The following is an 18,315-nucleotide window of genomic DNA, read 5'->3' as shown; positions in this document are numbered from 1 at the left end:
TCTTCCCACGCACAACGGACACTAATGTTTTTGTCACTTTTTATGAAATCAAACTCAAAATAAAGTCAGTACTTCCACGCTTTAAACGCTGCACGCTCATACTCTCTCCGCACTCGATATATTATCCATTGTTGGATAATATATCACACGCACCTGTGGTCACGAACGTCGCACTCGCTTACATCACTGTCATGAGAATTTCTCGCAAAAAAATCACGGTTTTAGTAACGCAGTAACGCAGTGTTCCTACGGGAAAGTAACGGTAATCTAATTACCGTTTTTGCAATAGTAATCCCTTACTTTACTCGTTACTTGAAAAAAGTAATCGGATTACAGTAATGCGTTACAAGTAACGCGTTACTGCCCATCTCTGGTAATAACGTCCAGTGGTTTTTAACTCACTAATAGTCATACGAAACTTGATGAATTTGAAGATCTGAAGCGTTCATCAAAGTTTTTGATGTTGAAGCTGGATCTACAGTTGGAGCCTCCATCCGTCTATCCATGCACTGCCCAAACCCACAGGTACATGGATAGACGGATGGATGCCTAGGTGTTGTCAACCTAGTCGAGAGACTTGTTAGACCAGTAACAGAAAAAGAAAACCAGCAAACACTGTGTAATAATGCGGTCTGACTACATCATACTCTTTTCTGTATTTATTGAACACACTGATTTATCATTCAAGATGCTGGTTGATAATATTCTTTGCCTGCAGGACATTTTAATCATTTCCAGGTCAGATCTGCACTCTGAATTTGGATCCTTCTTTCATAAAGATCGGCTTTAGCTCAGCAACAATCTTCGGATGTCTGGTGCTAAAAGGCTCTTAAAGTTAATCCTCAGCATCACAATGTTTTTTAAGTATCCTTCATTGTACAATTTATATTTGAATGACTAAGATCCATTTTCTTTCATCTTACCTGCTTTCTACCAAATGTCAGAAATCCCACTTAGACACTCTCCAAGTTCTCCCCAGTGATGGCAGCAACAAGTACTGTTAATGTCTGAATAACATATTCACTATAGAGAAGAACAATGCAATGGTGTTTTGGGTTTTTTTGTTTTTTTCTTTGTTAATCCATAAAATAAATGATGTTTTATTAATTGTAACTTAGATAAAGATTTGGCCATGCTTTAAGAGAAACTGTACAGCTGTGGATAGATATGTAAACGATGCGTTAGCACGTTTCCTCCTGCATTCTGGTTCAATCTGGTTCAATCTGATAAGCTGTCCTATAAATAAGGAAAGAGACTGGTATTGTCAACACAGGAAGCTGATGGCATATCTAAAAAGGTGTTAAGAGATAGCAAAGCCTTGATATGAAGACTCGAACGGTTACTGCTCCTAGAATGGAGAGTCCTCCGAGATGCAGAGGAAGCAGAAGATCCGGGGAGCCTGTGTACTCTTTAAGAACAATGTGTGAAACTAGCATTTCACATGCGCTTTGTGAGTTAGCCAGGTAACCCATAACCTTCTTATTATTAGACACTGTTGGCACTGCTTGTCACCACGGTTAATCATGCCCACAGTCAAACCACAGGAGCAGTGAGTGCACAAGAGATGTGCATGGAGGTTAAATTTGCAAACGTGTTTCCTCCATTTTGACTAAAAAGCCCAAAGAAAACATGAAATGCTCGACTCAACCACAAATATATTTAGATCAGAATTTAAAAGCAATTAAAAGTATTTTTCTAGTTCATGCAAACCCTTTGAAGTCATAAAACTTTGCCTGTACCGTCTTCTACCTTTGGCATTGCTGGCAATTCTTTCTTTAGTCAGCATACTCTGAAAGGAAAATGAAGGTGGCTGAATTCATGTAATCATTAATTTATTTATTTATTTTAAGTGACAGAGTTACAGCATTATGTAAGCCTGAACATTAGTTCATTGGACATTTTGGGTATTTTCTAAATGATAGGATTACACAGCAAAGTCTCCAGCCCAATACTCTGCCTGTTTATAATGAAACACAAGTCTGACAAGATTTCCCAGACTCAACAGATTTCATTCAAGAGTTCTGACTTCATAAAACCGGTTGAATGAGATCACCAAAATATCATTGTGAAAGGTTTCAGGAACAAAAGAGCATATTATGCTATGTGTGTAGTCAGATTTAACTCCAGGTCCTCTTACATTTTCTCACACTACCACGTGCGTCTATTCACTGGAAGCAGGTTACTTACAAACACATGACTCACACTTTACATTTCCCCGTATGGTTTTTCATTTCCATGTAGGTGCCATCTTTTGCCCCATCTTTTGAATCTGTACGTTTCAATTGGCTCGTCACAAGTACCACCTTTATGACAACCTGGGACAGAGAGAGAGAAAAGAGGAAAGTTAGTGTTTTACTTCAGGTGAGCACAATTTGTAACGTGAACCATTAGTTTGTTCTGTCCTCTCAGTCCATAAACAAATGCCTGCAAATACAGAGCAAACTGAGAAGGCACTGTTAATAAAAGTGGGGCAAAATTCTCCCATAATACTGACAAAGGTTTATTTCGTGTTTTTATGACCGCAGAGTCCTCTGAAAATTATTTCAAACGACTGTAGAAATTGTTGTTTTTAGAGCAGTGAGACTATGACAGAGGATCCCAATAATTAAAAAGCCTTCTTAGCCTCAGTTACCTACATGTGTCTGCTGTCTCCTTTAAACACTGCAGCCTTAACATTTAGCTGCCAAATGCAGTTACACAGGAGGCTTCATAATAACACTAAAAATGAAGAAGATAACAGCGTGGATGTACACTAGCTGTTGTAATAACAGCAATACGATTTACAGTCGTTACTCAAGAACAGACAAAATAAAAATACTACACTTAATAAACAGAAGACTTTCATTTAGTCATTAACGCATAATTTTTGTTGCGTGTCCCATGACACTGAATATTAAAACTCAATCAAGATGCAGTTTTTTCATCTTAGTCCAAATAACTGGAATACACAGCTCTGACAAGGCCACAGGACTACATGTTGCTCTATCAGTCAGTGTCTTTTCATTAGTTTTAGTTTTAGTGGAGAAAAAGGTCGTTTCTAAATGCTGTGCCAATATTCATGTGGTCAAGAGTCTCAGTTAGCATCCTCTCAAAGTGATACTCTGCGGGTTGTTTGTAAAATACAATATTAAATATACTCATCGTGAAAAGAGATCATACACTTTCATTTTGGTCAAATTTAAATTTGATCCCCCTTCAGCTTTATCACACATACTGACAGCACACATCACAGTTAATGGAAGATGAGTAGGATCCTTGCACTCACAGATGCTACACCTGAGATATTTCTCTCTGTGGTTTTCCTATGAAGATATTTTATATATTGAAATAACCAGAAAATACCTGTCTGTCATATTTCAGTCCAATTTAACTTGAAAACACCTTAAACTTTATCACATGAGCTGACAGTATGTGTAGCAGCAAACTGAAAATGAGCTGGATACTTACAACTACATGAGTCACATATCTCTCTATGATGTTTTCTACCTCCGTGAATGTGCCATGCTCACATTTCTTGCATTTGTACTTTATAACTTGATCATCACAATTACCAACGTTATGATATCCTGGGAAAGACAGAGAGAAGGAGAAAGGTAACGAGTTAATGTGATACTTCCACAATAACTTCACGAAGGCCAATTATTGTCAATAATGTTCCTCATTATATCTTACCAGCTGGGCACAAATTGTAACATGAACCATCAGTTTGTTCGATCCCCTCAGTGTGAAATCCACAGGAAATCAGTGCAAGTATCAGTGGGAACATGTGAAAAAAACATTTGGTCACAAAAGCTGAAACAAGAGGACAGAAAGAGTAATAATGATTGACTCTTGCCAAGAAACGGGAGAGGAAAAACTTGTTTTTTAATTTCAATAACTTTTTAGGGAGACTGAAAATATGGGAAACATATTTGATAAAATTCTAGACTTTCCACTGACAATCAAAGTTTAACATATCTTCTGAACTTTAGCAATAACGTCCAAGAAACACACAACACAGGGAGTTTTTAGGACATCCTGATAATAATGAATTACAGTAGTCCAGCCTAGAAGTAATAGATGCATGAACCAGTTTTTCAGCATCACTCTGAGTTTCTAATTTCAAAAATATTACACAAGTGGAAAAAAGCAGTCCTGCATATGTGCTTATTATGCACATTGAAGGACATACAAACATTACTCTAATATCTGTACACTTTCACAGTAGGTGAATATCCGGTAGCTGTGCTGTGAGGCCTCAAGAGATTAAGAAAGCTAAAATCTATGCAAATACATACCAGGGAACGCAAACCCTTGTCTAAAGTGAAACAATGCTAATCTCTCTACAGAAGTCCATCACAAAGGTCAAATGTTTTCAGACACAGGTGAGAGAGAAGAGTTCAGGAGAGGAAAACTGATCATACAAACAATATAGATTTTTTTAAAAAACCCTTGTGATATGGGCTGCACTGTTGAGTGATGGGAGATGACAGGTCTGAGAGCCCAGTGATACCAGCTTACTGGAATATTCTTCCAGTTTTACACACTTAGGGCTTCTTCATCCTCCTCTTCCTAAACCTGAACACTTATATTTATGGATGTTGGCTGCCCAATAATAACATATAAAACACAGGTAATCCTTCTGCTAACTTTTTACATTAGATACAGATTATTTACGTCTCTGAAATATGACTTGCAGTGGTACTGTTAGAGGTTCTTCCTGCATTACTATCTTCTAATTATTGTGACAGATTATTGTATATTTTCAGCACAAACGCACCAGGTAAAATCTAAAATTTGAAATAAGCGCAAATAAGATGAAGAAAAGATGAATCAATGAATCAAAACTCTGGCACAACGGTAAACTTAACACAAAGGAAAACGAGACAAAGACTCAACATCAGGGAACATATTAGAGAAAGGATCAACTGGAACTCGTGCAATAACTACAACCAGACACTGAAATGTAAAAGGTGACCAACCAAGAAAACCTGTGAACAGAAGCATGGCAAAACCAAACGTGAACATCAATTAGAATGAAACTCATAGCTCCAAAAACACTACACAAACTAAAACTCAAGCAAAAGGTATTTAACAATAAACACAACTTAAAGGTCTGCTAGGTCCAGGACCAATGACAAAAATATGCAGTTACACTCGGAGCTTCAATAACAACACTAAAAATGGAAACCTAAACAGTGAAGATGAACTAGCTATAGGACTGACAGCAATGTGATTTACAGTCAAACTCTCAAATTTAACAATTAGTCACAATTAACAGATAAATACAATAATTTATCTCGCAGTCATTAAGACATAATGTTTGTATCCACTTATTCAATCACAATCCTTTCCAATAGTTCCCATAACAATTAATAATTCAAAAACATTCAGATGAAAACTGCATTTAGAAAAACGCTTTTTTTCTCAATCCAGCTCAAACCTATAAAAAAAAGTATTACTTACCAGGGAAAGATTCATCTTTGGGGTTTTAGGTTTGAGGAAGACTCTGATTGTGTGAATGTGTGATTGTGTTTGGGGGTACGGGGTTTCAGTTCCTTGGGGTGTCGATAAAAGCAGGAAATAAGGTCACATCATGTGACAACCCACCAGGAACAGTGGTGGAGTTAGGTAAGCAGTTAGATCTGCGGTGGGGTAGTGTTGGGGACTGTAGAGTATAAGAGGGCTGGTACACTGTGAACATGTTACGTATCTTATTGGCTTTAAAACAACCTCTTTCTCATTAACCTCTTTTTATTATCTATTACATTTACTATATTGACTCTTCCTTTTTTATTCCAACATAAAAGTCTACTTTGCTGTTAGCATTCGTCTGCTGCAGTAAACCTCAACTATAATCCAAAAAGTGCTTCACTGTTCATTCAAACACAAGAACATATGTGGGTATAGTTGTCATTTAGTTCCTAATTTATTTATTTTTTTAACTGCAATCACTTTCAGGTAACTTAACACTCTCTCCAATCAACTTTTCATTGCTCCAAAAATCTGTTTATAACCTCTTTGACAGTTTAACCGAGCACCACACTTTTGTCAAGAGGTGTGAAGTTACACCTTCAAGAGGCATATGTTCAGAATTTATATTTAGAATACGAAGAAATATAGTTTTTAAATGACATGAGGTGCTATCAAGATATCCAGTACTAATAAAAAGATGGTACACATCTTCAAGAAGACATGGTTTTCTTTATTTTCTGCTAAATCAGGTTGAAAAGCAATGGTTTTTTTAAGCAATTTGAGCCCTAACATAATGCTTAAAGTCATCTCAATGTTTCTGACTACATTTCAGTGTAAATTACACAATACAGCATAACCTCCTTTTTCAAGGCCAGTTGTGCTGCAGTTTGAGAAAGAACAACATATCAGGCACAGAAATAAAATAAGACTTTTCAGCATAAAAGCAGGAGCCATATTTACACCAGTCACCAAAACATGTGCAAGAAAAGGCATTTGGCTCCCTGCTGTAGACACAAAGACACTCTGACATTACTATATTAATTAGTTAGTAAAGCAACCTTAACCTGCCTGTTATGAGGATTTCTGGTATCTATCAACGTGTTATTCAACACAGGTAGTTACATCCTCAGTCTAACCACAGGAAGAGTGAGTGCACAAGAGATATATATGTGGGGAAATGATGTTAAATTTGCAAACGTGTTTCCTTCATTCTAGCAAAAAGCCAACATGTCCATTGCTGAAATCAGGGCATGCTCAACTCAACCACAAACACATTTTAGATCAAAATTTAAAAGCAGCTACTAGTCAAACAGTGTTTTTGCAGTCTGTGCAAATGTTTCGCTCACCAAAGATATTACCTGTAAAATCATAAAACACACACAAAACGTATAGTCACACTTGATAGACAGCAATAACAAATCGATCCAATTCATTTTGATTACACTGTGGTCAAGTAATCATCAATCAGCAATATTAATGACGTGTGCTTAACATTCATACACAGTACTGTAAGCCATCAATGCAGTAAGTACAAATAAGATTGCTGTCTTCAATTGCAGTTCTCTGCTCTTTTCAGTCTCTTAAAAAAAAACTCAACATGTTCAATATTTTTTCTCTGTTACATTATACAATCTTCAACAATCAAATGCATATAAAAGTGACTATTCACTTGGTCTTGTGTGTTTTAGTGCTGAAGGTCTGACAAATTTTAATTTATACTTTCATACCCATGCAACTGCATGCTTTACATAAAAAATTGCAAAATTTAATATGATCCAATTTCTAACAATGGGATTTCAGTCTCTCAAACTACCAAACTTTAAGAAAATGCTATTCTAATGATTTTGCATTTATTTTTCATTATTGTAAACTAAACATGTATAAGTAAAAACAAATACAATTTAAATAATTACCTGTAAATTTATAGAGTGATAATTAAAGACACTTAATTGACTGATCATTAGAAAGAGTGAGTTCCTCCATAAAAGCAGATGTTTTGGCATTTTGCAGGTCTGGAGCGTTAACAGGATAGGAGGAAAGAATCAATTATTGCAGTTCATCATTGTGGGCAGGGTTATAATATCATATCCAAACAACCTGAAGCCCATGCTTCTGCAGCATATCAATACTAGGGCTGCCACGATTAGTCGACTAGTCACAATTACAATGACTAGTCACAATTACATTGACTATTAAAATCGTCTATGACTAATTTAATAGTCGATGTGGTTTGAAGCTTTGTAAGATCCTTCAGAGGCTGCATTTGTAGGCCAATTACGTTACATCGACGTGGCGAAGCCTGCGCAAATTCGAAGACTCCCCCAAATGCGTCCAAAAAATCCGTCCTTCATTTCCCCAGATTTGTAGGATGGGTCCGGTGTTGGTATCCCTCGTGGCCCAACCTATCCCAGAATTCATAGTGCGGCCCAGCCGACAGACCACGTGACTTTTGCGCATTGCATTGTGGGTACGAGTGGCAGCAAAATCAAAACACTTCATCAAGCACTAGCATTTCCAGCACCGGTAATCATTAATTCTGCGATTTTAATCACTACTTGCATTTTATTTGTCCCAAAAACAGTTATGTACAAAACGAAGGAGAACACGACAGGTCCGTACAAAGACAGACTTGACAAAAAGGCGAAAAACAAAAGGTATGAGGTAAAAATCAAAGGAGTGAAAGGGTCAGACCCATATGAGCATACAGAGTGGACTAAAGACGTTAGCGTGCTGCCCAACTTTCATCACGCACATATTTATTATTATATGGTCCTAAGTGTGAGTGCATACACTCACAACATGTTTAGTAACTTCAGATGCCTGCAACAAGCCCAGGTCCAGTTTACTTTGGTGATTTGGACTATTCCATTTCACAGCTGTTGTTACATTTTTTTTCTTTATCTCCTGTACAGACCAACGCAATCTATTTGTCGTTTCAGGTTGTAGTATTACACAACATTTTCAGATCCAATAGAAATAAAATAAGTGTTTCATAATTCTTTCAATTTATTGTCTTTATTTATAACTGGCATATTTCATTCTATTATAAAATCTTACAAGAAAGAGGCAAAATTGTATTCCATTGTGCTTTATTAGCTGCTTTGGTGAAAAACAAATCAACAATGCAAAAAAAAAAAAAAAACATTTCAAAACATACTGGAAAACCTCAAACATCACTTGATTGCTACAACACTTGGGCACATATATGCGGGACTTTTCGTGGCTGTTTTGATATCGCTCTCCCTCTTAACCGATCAAATCTCGCTGTGGTAGCAGCTTTAAACTCGGTATGACCCAGGTCGATAGAGGGTGCCCAGTCTGGATCGCATTCCAGCATTTTGTAGGCTGGTTTTCCTACAAAACACAACAAACATTAGCCCGCAAAGCCACCGCGAACAAAGCAGCATAGCGCAACGAATTCAATTCAAATCAATATAAGACTTATTTGTAACCTACAACAATAATTATGTTATGATAAATTACGTAATAACAACAACAAAAGGCTCACCTTTGTGGAAATGCTTGGAGCAGACTAAGTAAGCTGGAGTGTTCTGGAATGTTATATTTGGTCTTCGAATGGCTGCAATCCAGGCCATCCGTCACCTCTTTGTTACTTCAGAAACATGGCTTGAACAATTTTTCTTCCACGACAGAATCTGATAAAAACATATCTCTTTACCGGTCGGCTTCCCGTGGCTGTCATGCGACCGGCTATTGCGGTTAATAATACAACAGTTTCTTGCCATTCTTTGTGTTTCTTTTTATCGCTGTGTGACTGTTTTCTTGTGAAAGCCTGCGTGCGCTTATACCACTTGCCACTCGTACCTACAATCCTTTGCGGTTTTGTCACATTTTCAAGCTCTATTCCAGTTTTCAACAATGGCGGCAGCTACTTAGTTTTAATATTACTCTAATTACTCTTTCTGGGTCACAAAATAAACGTTTAACATATTTTCAGGCGAGAATGTAGCTGCGTAAACTTCAAATATCTGCTCGGTTTATCAAGACATGACATATTTGCAAAAGTGCTCCGACGTTTTCGAAGAACGAACAGCTCAATAGCTAGAGGGTTCGAGGCTCACTAGAGCCGGCGAGAACAGTGAACTCCTGGCAGATCATTTTTAAACCCCCTTGGGTCTTTCGCTACTCAGGTTAAACATGATATATAAGTCACTCAGATAATTTAAAAATGTTATTGTTTGGCTTTTTTCAGTGTTTTTTTTATTCCTCAGTAAATTGGTTTGGCTGAGATTAAAGTTATAGTTTTTACACAGCTGAATAAATGTCAAGCAGAGAACTGATTAAACAGAAGTGTGAAATGGTAGAGAATTTACTCCAGTGTCCTGTTATATTTTACATAGAAAGAACAGCTGGCCAAGTTTATTAAACTACACCGAGACAATCTGAAAATTTCATTAAAAGTTTAATAATTAGCAAATTAGTAAATCTAAATATAGTTTTAGTTGAACATGAGAAAATATTTTTTGTGATGTTATGTTCTAAGTTGAAGGCGTTGTATACATTTTTGTTGTTCAAATTTAGATGATGAGGATGTAAACCTGAGGGGGTAGAGCTAAATAAGTATATACTTATAGTATATATTTCAAACAACTGCATGGAATGATTTTATGAAACGTTGGTGAATGTATATGTTTGAAATAAAAAAGAACTGAACTGAACTGACTAAACTGTCATCTTGTCTTTATTTTTAGTTAGCACATACCTTAAACACTTCAAGCTGTAAGCTAATAATAGTTATATAAGAGCAGACGCATGCTGGTGCAATAAGCTATACGTTTTAGCTTTAGCATGATCTGATTAGTCGACTAATCAGAAAAATAATCGGTGTCTAGTCGACTATTAAAATAATCATTTGTGGCAGCCCTAATCAATACAAACGTCTCATACCAACAGGCAGCACAGTGGTGGACGAGTGATAATCTGGGCTTGTTTTACAACCACAGGACCTGGACACCTTGCACTGAGTCAACCATGAAGTCTTCTGTATACCAAAGTGTTCAAGACTCAAATGTGGAGCAATCTCTCTGAACAAATTGCCATGAATCTCAATGAGCTGAACTGAAACATCCCCACGATGTGAGAGACTGATAAAGAAAAACCCCACAGAAAACCATTACTTCAAGTTATTGCTGGGAAAGGTTGCTCCACTGTCCTGTGGAAACTCTTTTTCACAGGAAATTGTTGCTCCTAGAGCAGCAAGACCACAACAGGGAATCCCAGTAATCAGGAGGCCTTCTTCTACCCTGCATGTCTGTTATACACAATACTGCAGCATTAACATTTTCAGCAACTAATATGAAGTTTGATTATCAACACTAAAATCACAACAGCGAGGATGTATGCTAGCAATAATGATAATAATATAATGATAGTATAATAATGATGCCAACAAATATGATTTACAGTCCTTGAAGAATATGCATAATAAAAGATAACTTTTAAGCAACTGTAAAAAAAATAAATAAATCTTGTAACAAACCTTATCTTGCGGTCATTAAGACATACGACATAATCTTTGTATACCTTTATGTAAACATGAGCTTCACACAACACTAAATGACAAAACTCAAAGCACCCTTGAAATTGTACATGGAGATGATCCAATTAATCATCTCCATGTACTACAAAGAGGATTACATACCAATTTTTATTCAGATTCACTCAGTTGAAAAGAATCTTGTAATCACCAGCATGAGATGAGACACTCTTATTTAAGCTGATGAATGGTTTTCTTTTGAACCTGACTCAAACTTGTGGTTTAAGGATAGGTTTATTTGTATGAGTGTGTTATCGCATGTTTTCGGCCTCTGGACTTTCAATTCTGTTTTGTCTTCAGAAAAGCAATGCAAGAAACAGGAAACAAAATGAGATCATCTTAGCACATACCGCTTATAGATCCATAAAGACTCAAAACACAAGACAGAGACTGAGTTTCAATAAACAAAGAACGAGTGTTGTAATCTAGCTGTAATCTAAACAAACAGTGAGTAAAACTCCAAAAATGGTTATTGTTAATTGGTAATCCAAAACAAGGACAGGAACAAAGAGAAGCCTTAACATAAAGAAGACTAAACAGTACAAGATGGCAAAGAACAAAGGCAGGGATATTTATGCACATTTTAATCTAGATTGTGATTCCTAAACAAAGGAAACCAGAGACAAGTAAGATACCAAATTACCACTAAATGATTAGTGGATGAGTGAGGGCACTGATGAAGTGTGGAAATCATTGGTACAGCGAATTTCAAATTATCTCAAAATCTAAACTTCATAAATCAAATTTCTGAGACAATAACTCAAAAATGTAAATAACTCAAAATTTTGAGGTTTTTAAGTCAGAGCTTTCAGATAAAAATCCAAAATTTTGACTTATGATAAAAAAGGGTCATTTCCAGTGGCAGAAACAAACCATTAAAAAGAAAAAGAAAGGAAGAAAGTTATATAATGTAGTGCTGTGTAACAGGCAGGTTGTAGACCCAAATCCAGGACTCGAGAAATGGAAAAGAAAAGAAGAATCTCTATTGCTGCAGTTAAAACAAGTTCAAAACAAACTACTGGAAAACACACTTTTAGGGAATTTGGAAAATCCCAGCAAGGAGCACACGTCTGTGAGGGAGGGCGTGATAATGAACAATGGATGACGCAGACAATAAATATTTACGAGATAACAAGTCAAAGGGGAAAACTAGACAAAGGAAAACCCAGGGATCCTGACAATTTAACCAGATCTGGAGACTCAAAATACTAAAAAATAACTGAAAATCCAAAACAGAGTAAATTCAAAACAAACCCTAAAGATAAAAATAAAAATACAAACAAAAATTTAAAAAATCAATCTTCAACTCAAAACCCTGGAACCAAACAGTGATTATGACACATGCAGTTGTGCAATTTTGCCAAAACTCAGTAATAACAATGTGGTTTACACATACATGAGCACATTTTATAAGCCAGACACTGTGTTTAGATTTGACGATGGTGCTGATATACACTGTAAGCTATCACTGCAGTAAATATATGCATTCTATATTATTTTCTGATTGATTTGTAGTCCTGTGCTCTTGTCAGTCAGTCACAAACAAAATCTAATCACGATTGATATGTTTTGTCTGTCCCAATCGTCTGCTTCAGACACTTCCTTTTGTAGTCATCGTTCTCTGAAAGGAATAAAGGTGGAGGTGACTGAATGAATTTATTTAAGTTGTTATTATGCTTGATAATGAAAAAATGTGGCTGCTGTGAATACCAATCAAATGCTTTAACATTCTTTTAGTGTACTTACCTGGACATGTTCTACAGGAACATTTCATGCATTCCCTCAGATGGTCAGACCCTAAATTGTAGTATCCATCTTTACAGGCACACACTATGTTGCTATTAAAGGAGCAGGGCCTTAGTACAATCTCATCATCTGAGGAAAAAGCAAAGCACAGTATGTCCATCTATGCCGTACTTCCAGCCATCATCTATTTGTTACTGCTTATCCTGAAGGCAGCAGTCTAAGCAGTGATGCCCAGAACTTCCTCTTTCCAGCAACTTCCTTTAGCTATTTTAGAAGAATTCCAAGCCATCCAAAAGATATAGTATTGCCAGCATTTCTGGTCTGCCCTGTAATCTCCTCTTAATTAGAGATGCATGAACCACTTGATTTAGGAGGAACCTAGTACCCATTGTAGCCCAAGCCCAGATCTGTAGAAGCAGAATTTCTACTATGAAACTCCTCTTGGATTGTCGATACTTGAATGAATTCCTCTACTCGGTGCAGCATATCACTACCAAACCAAGGTCTCAGAATTGGAGATACCAGTTGTCAGCCCAGCGGCTTCTTAGTCAGCTGCTAAATGTCCCAGTCACTCAATGAAGTCAGCAGGACCATATCGTAAAAAGCAAAGATATAGACAAACCAAAGCATACCGACTCTGAACTCATGGCTACATCTATAAATTCTGCTCATATAAGTTATGAACAGAACCAGCGACAAAGGGGAGCTCTGGTGGAGTTAAACAGCAGCTCAGAATAAGTTTAACTGATCACAGACAATGTGACCTAACCTCTCACTACAGTCGTACAGGGGCTGAATAACCTGATACCTGATATCAGGTCTACATGCAAGCGCACATTCAGGGGCTTGAAGGACTTAAGGCAAATCCCCAAAGTCCAGCCACCAAATAGATTGTTTTAACTACCTTGGTGACCTCACCAATACTAACAGTCACGTTAACCAAAAGCAATGACAATTAATAGTTAGTTAAAGTTGGAGTGCACGTAACATCAGACGTTGCCTTTGCACTGCAAAGTCTCTAATCTTAGTGTGCACAAGCTCAAACTGACCTTCTGAAGGGTAAGAGTGACACACAATGTTGAAAGGTTTCCCATCCTAGACAGACTTAAGTCATCAAAGTGTTTCAACTTCATCACATTGGTCAGAAACAAATATACTATCATCAAAACAAGATCACCACAAAAAGAGGTTTATGCTGAAACAATAGAAGAGCACCGTGTTTCATACATCTAAATGACAAGATGATAGCAGTCTGTTTTTTAGTCCAATTTAACTTTAATCGACCTAAACACACAAGCAGAAAACATGTGTAACACTAAATTGAAACTGGGCAGGATACTTACGATTACACAAGTCACACCGAAGACATTTCTCTATGTAGTTTTCTATGTCTGTGTAGAAGCCATCCTCACATTTCTTGCATTTGTACTTTTTAACTTGATCATCACAGTTACCAACTTTATGATATCCTGAAAAAGAGAGAAAAGGGGGAAAGTTAATGTGTTACTTTCACACTGACTTTATACCAATAACTGACAACAATGTTCCTCATTATATCTTACCAGCTGGACACAAATTGTAACATGAACCATTAGTTTGTTCAGTCCCCTCAGTGTGACTCTGTCCACAGGAAATCAGTGCAAGTATCAGTGGGAAGACCTGAAACAAAGGAGGTTTGAAGATCTGAGGTAAACTGTTGAGGAAGGACTGACATTTTTCATTAAAACAGCCACAAAGAGACGGCAAGAGTATCATCAGAAATATATAAAAATGCATCGAAATACCACACAAATCAGGGCTGAAAAAAACTGTAGTGAAGCTAAAAGTATTAGCCACTTAAGTCGTCGTCCAGACAGAACACATAAGATGAAGTTTGTTTGTTTTTTCCCCCCATAGTTTCCTAAATATGACCATCAGAGGGTTGGGAGCATAGACTCTGTCACATTCAGGAAAGTATTTCAGAAACCTCTTTCTAAAGCTGCTCTCCTTACAGAGCTCCTTCACACATTTTTTTCTGGCTCACAGGTTTGATAGAAAAATCAGATCATAATACAGAAGACAGAGAAAGGTGTTGTAAACAAGTGAAATAAATCCCAATCAGGCCCCGCAGAAAAGAGGACAGTTTATAACAGCGCTGGATGATTTACAATTTTGACAGATCTGTTTTCATGACAGTTGGCCTAATAAATTTTTTAAGCAGCATAAATCAATAAAATCAATAAAAAGATAATCAATAAAAAAAAATATAAACTTACCAAGATAAGGTCCATGTTGTGAGAGCAGGCAGTTTCACTGGAATTCCCTCACTCAGTTTGAAACAGCAATGTAGTTCTCGCCCAAAGTGGACAGCAGCAGGAAGAATTCTCACTTCAACTGATATGCAGGTTTCCTTTAAAGCTGACTCAAATAAAACGTTTAAGGAAGGCTTTGTTTGTGAGTGTGCGATTGTGTGTCACGGTTTCGGTTCTTTGGAATCTCCAGAGAAGTGGTGCAAGAAACAGGAAATTGACATCATGTAAACACTAACCCCTTACATGCAGACTCCTGCACAATCACAGAATTTCTGCAGTACTGATATGGACAAGGGTGGCCTGGATGCCTGCCTTAAAGTTTTAGCCAGAACAATGCACAGTAATACATCAAATTCCGACTTTATGGAAAAATGTGATCAGTTAAATGCTGATACAGATTAGAGGATTCAAAATCTACCAAGAAGCTGTATTGCTGTGAAAAGCAGCCTAACTCGATTTGCTGACTTTGGAAAACACCTCTGACATTACATGTACTGAAGGTCATGATGAAACTTGAACACCAGCATTCTTGGAATTCATTTAAGATTTCGACATATCCTTTTACTCCATTGGCAGTGTGTTCAGGATCATTGGCATGTGGAAAAAATAAGTTGTTGACAATCACATGCTTTTTAGATCGTATTCCACAATGGATCAAAATTTTATGTTACTTTTCTGTGTTCGTAATTCCGTCACTTTTGGCTGGGTGACATGCAGCTCCAAACCATGAAGGTGCCTCTACTGTGTTTTACAGATGGCTGTAAAGGAGTGACTCACTCCTGACTCCCAGACATATTGAAAACAATTTTAAGCTGAAATTTCAAGTTTGGATTCATCACTCCATTAGACCTGTTGGGGACAATTTTCAGTATAGTTCTTGTGTAATTTATCATACATCAGGCTTTTCTCCTTGTTCATCTTTCTTAAAAATGGCTTCTTGGCAACCTTCCACTGACTATTTCTGATGAGGCTTCAGTAAACAGTAAGTATATGAAATACCTGAAGGGCCAGATGCCTCTCTCAGATCCTGCTTCAGGACATTTTCCCATTCAAAAACACTTTATCTGTGAAAATTCCTTTTGTGTTTGTTTTCTTCCAGCTGGCTGCTAGTAACAAAGTTCCTGAAGACATCATTTCAGATCGGTTCTATGTAATATGCCTGTTATGTGTAGACACAACACTGACTCATCCCTTGAGTTACGGGCCTATTTAAGGCTTAAGTGATTCATAGGTCAGTGTTAAGTGGATTCAAAAAATGACCATGAAAATTCCAGGGTACAAGTAAAAAGAGCTGCATCTGATGACTTGAGAGTTATAATAGGGTTACAGACAAAGAGTACACCAGAAATGAACTGGGGGCCAAACCACTGAGAGCTTCACTAACTAATAGAAGGACTTTAAAAGGCAGTTTTCTGTTGAACTGGAAACCAGAACTTCAATCCAGTGACTTAAATATTATGGTAATATTTTCAAACTTCCACGTATGCTGCATTCTGAAGAAGATGAAGTCCACGTCTGTGAAGGTTCTCAATCAGTTCTCGGTCACTCTTTCAAGGATGCCAATGTTCACATTTTGGACAGAGAGGACAGATGGTTTGAAAGAGTGAAAGAAGCCATTTATGTCCACTGTGAGCGACAATCTTTGAACAGAGGCGGTGGTTTACGACCACTGCCTCTGAGATCCTGAGATCTCAGGTCTGAGATCCTTTCCCAGATGCCTTAACGCCCACTCACACCCTGGGCCATCTGACCCCAGGAAATCACATGATAGGGTGGGGCTAGGTTTCACAATGAGCTAACCTGAAACCCTGGCTGATTGTGACCCACACCCATTTTCACACCTTGGCTCATGTGATTAGGTAGAGGATCACCAGGGGGTCCTTTGTCCCTCCTTGGGGGGGAAACTCCCACAGGGTTTAAATCTGGGACTCTCCACCATTTTACCCTAGAACTGAAGAAGCTTCTCGGATGAGAGGTGAAACGCTTTCAAGCAACTTAAAGAAGTCCAGACGCTTTTCTTTCCAAGCTTCTTAGACTTCAAATATAATCAGCTCCTTAGACCAAGATGAAATCCACCTACTGATAATTTGGATAATCCAGCAAGTAGAGCATTACAGTAGTCTAACCTGCTCGATATGAACGCACATTTCTCAGTTTGCAATAGGAATTTTCAAGCGTCTGATATATTTTTATGTTGTGGAAAGGAGCTCTGGTGACCTCATTAATATAATTATCAAAACTGACATCACTGAACAAAATAATGCCAAGGGTCCTGACTTTCTTTCATGTGAGATAAATATGAACACATTTTCTTTATCTGACTTTTTGGAACAACACAAAATACTTTTATCTTGTCTCTGTTCAGTTCGAAAAAATCAGCAGTTACTGTCATCAGTGCAGCTTATTAAATTTTAAATCGAGATTAGCTCATCAGATGAAAATGACAGATAAAGAACTGTTTTTCATCTTCATTATGATAACACCAAACAGGGTCATATAAGAGTTAAATACTAATGGACCGAGGACAAATCCTTGAGGAACCCCTAACTGAATTTTTGTTTCTGCACATTTCAAACTACCAAGTAAAACATTAAAACTTCTACACTTTGGGTTTGATGAGAATCTGACCTGATAAACCAACTGAATCATAAAGGCTTTGAATTAAAATGTTACCATCAACACTGTTGAAGGAAGCAGAGAGGTCTAAGACTGAAACGCTCGGTGAATCACTGTTGGTTTTTAGGTCATTGATGACTTTAGTAAGAAACATTTCCATGCTATGATGGGTTCGGAAACCAGACTGGTACCTTACTTACTTATTTACTACAAGAGTAAGTAAGTACTGTTTATTTACAACGTGCCTTTCGCAGACAAGTGGTAACAACGCCCTGTACAAATATTGGAATAAAGTAAATGATAAAATGAAATGCCATAAAGCACAATACAAATACATGTTAACATGCTAATAACTAATACCTGTAATATTAGAAATTTTACTGTGGAAGAAAGTAGGAAAATTGTTACATTTTCCTGCTTTTGTTACATTAGATTGTTTTCTGATTTTGTAAATATTTCACAGCTGGATGAGAATAAATGATTGTTAACTAGGAGATATGGGATTATCTGGCTAACTGTATTTCACTGTAGTAGCAAAGAAGTGCATTTTTAAATATATACTTTGTTTTCTTTGTGTATCTTTTTTAACAATCTTTTCCTTTTTAGTGTTTCTCTTATGGTGCTTTGAGTGGACCGCCTATAATAACAGTT

At 37.1% G+C, this 18,315-nt stretch overlaps 1 protein-coding gene across 2 annotated transcripts; it reads right to left on the bottom strand.

Moving 5' to 3' along the window:
* Positions 1-167: 167 nt before the first annotated feature.
* On the bottom strand, positions 168-18,306 carry LOC146495232 (tumor necrosis factor receptor superfamily member 23-like). Of its 2 annotated transcripts, XR_014871720.1 has the most exons (6): positions 15,013-18,306; positions 14,320-14,416; positions 14,101-14,226; positions 12,758-12,886; positions 3,673-12,632; positions 169-3,566 (listed from the first exon to the last, which is right to left on the bottom strand). XR_014871720.1 is itself a non-coding variant. In XM_085147281.1 (5 exons), the coding sequence occupies exons 1-5, from the start codon at positions 15,025-15,027 to the stop codon at positions 12,565-12,567; spliced, it is 435 nt and encodes a 144-aa protein (XP_085003407.1). In that variant the 5' UTR covers positions 15,028-18,306; the 3' UTR covers positions 168-12,564. The 2 variants fall into 2 exon arrangements, 1 of the variants encoding a protein (XP_085003407.1); XM_085147281.1 differs by having other exon boundaries at positions 168-12,632.
* Positions 18,307-18,315: the final 9 nt, after the last annotated feature.

The sequence above is a fragment of the Neolamprologus multifasciatus genome, chromosome 20, assembly GCF_963576455.1.
Source record: "Neolamprologus multifasciatus chromosome 20, fNeoMul1.2, whole genome shotgun sequence".
Classification (NCBI taxonomy): Eukaryota; Metazoa; Chordata; class Actinopteri; order Cichliformes; family Cichlidae; genus Neolamprologus; species Neolamprologus multifasciatus.
The sequence above is the reverse complement of the archived record's forward strand: the minus strand, read 5'-3'. Positions and strand labels throughout refer to the sequence as shown.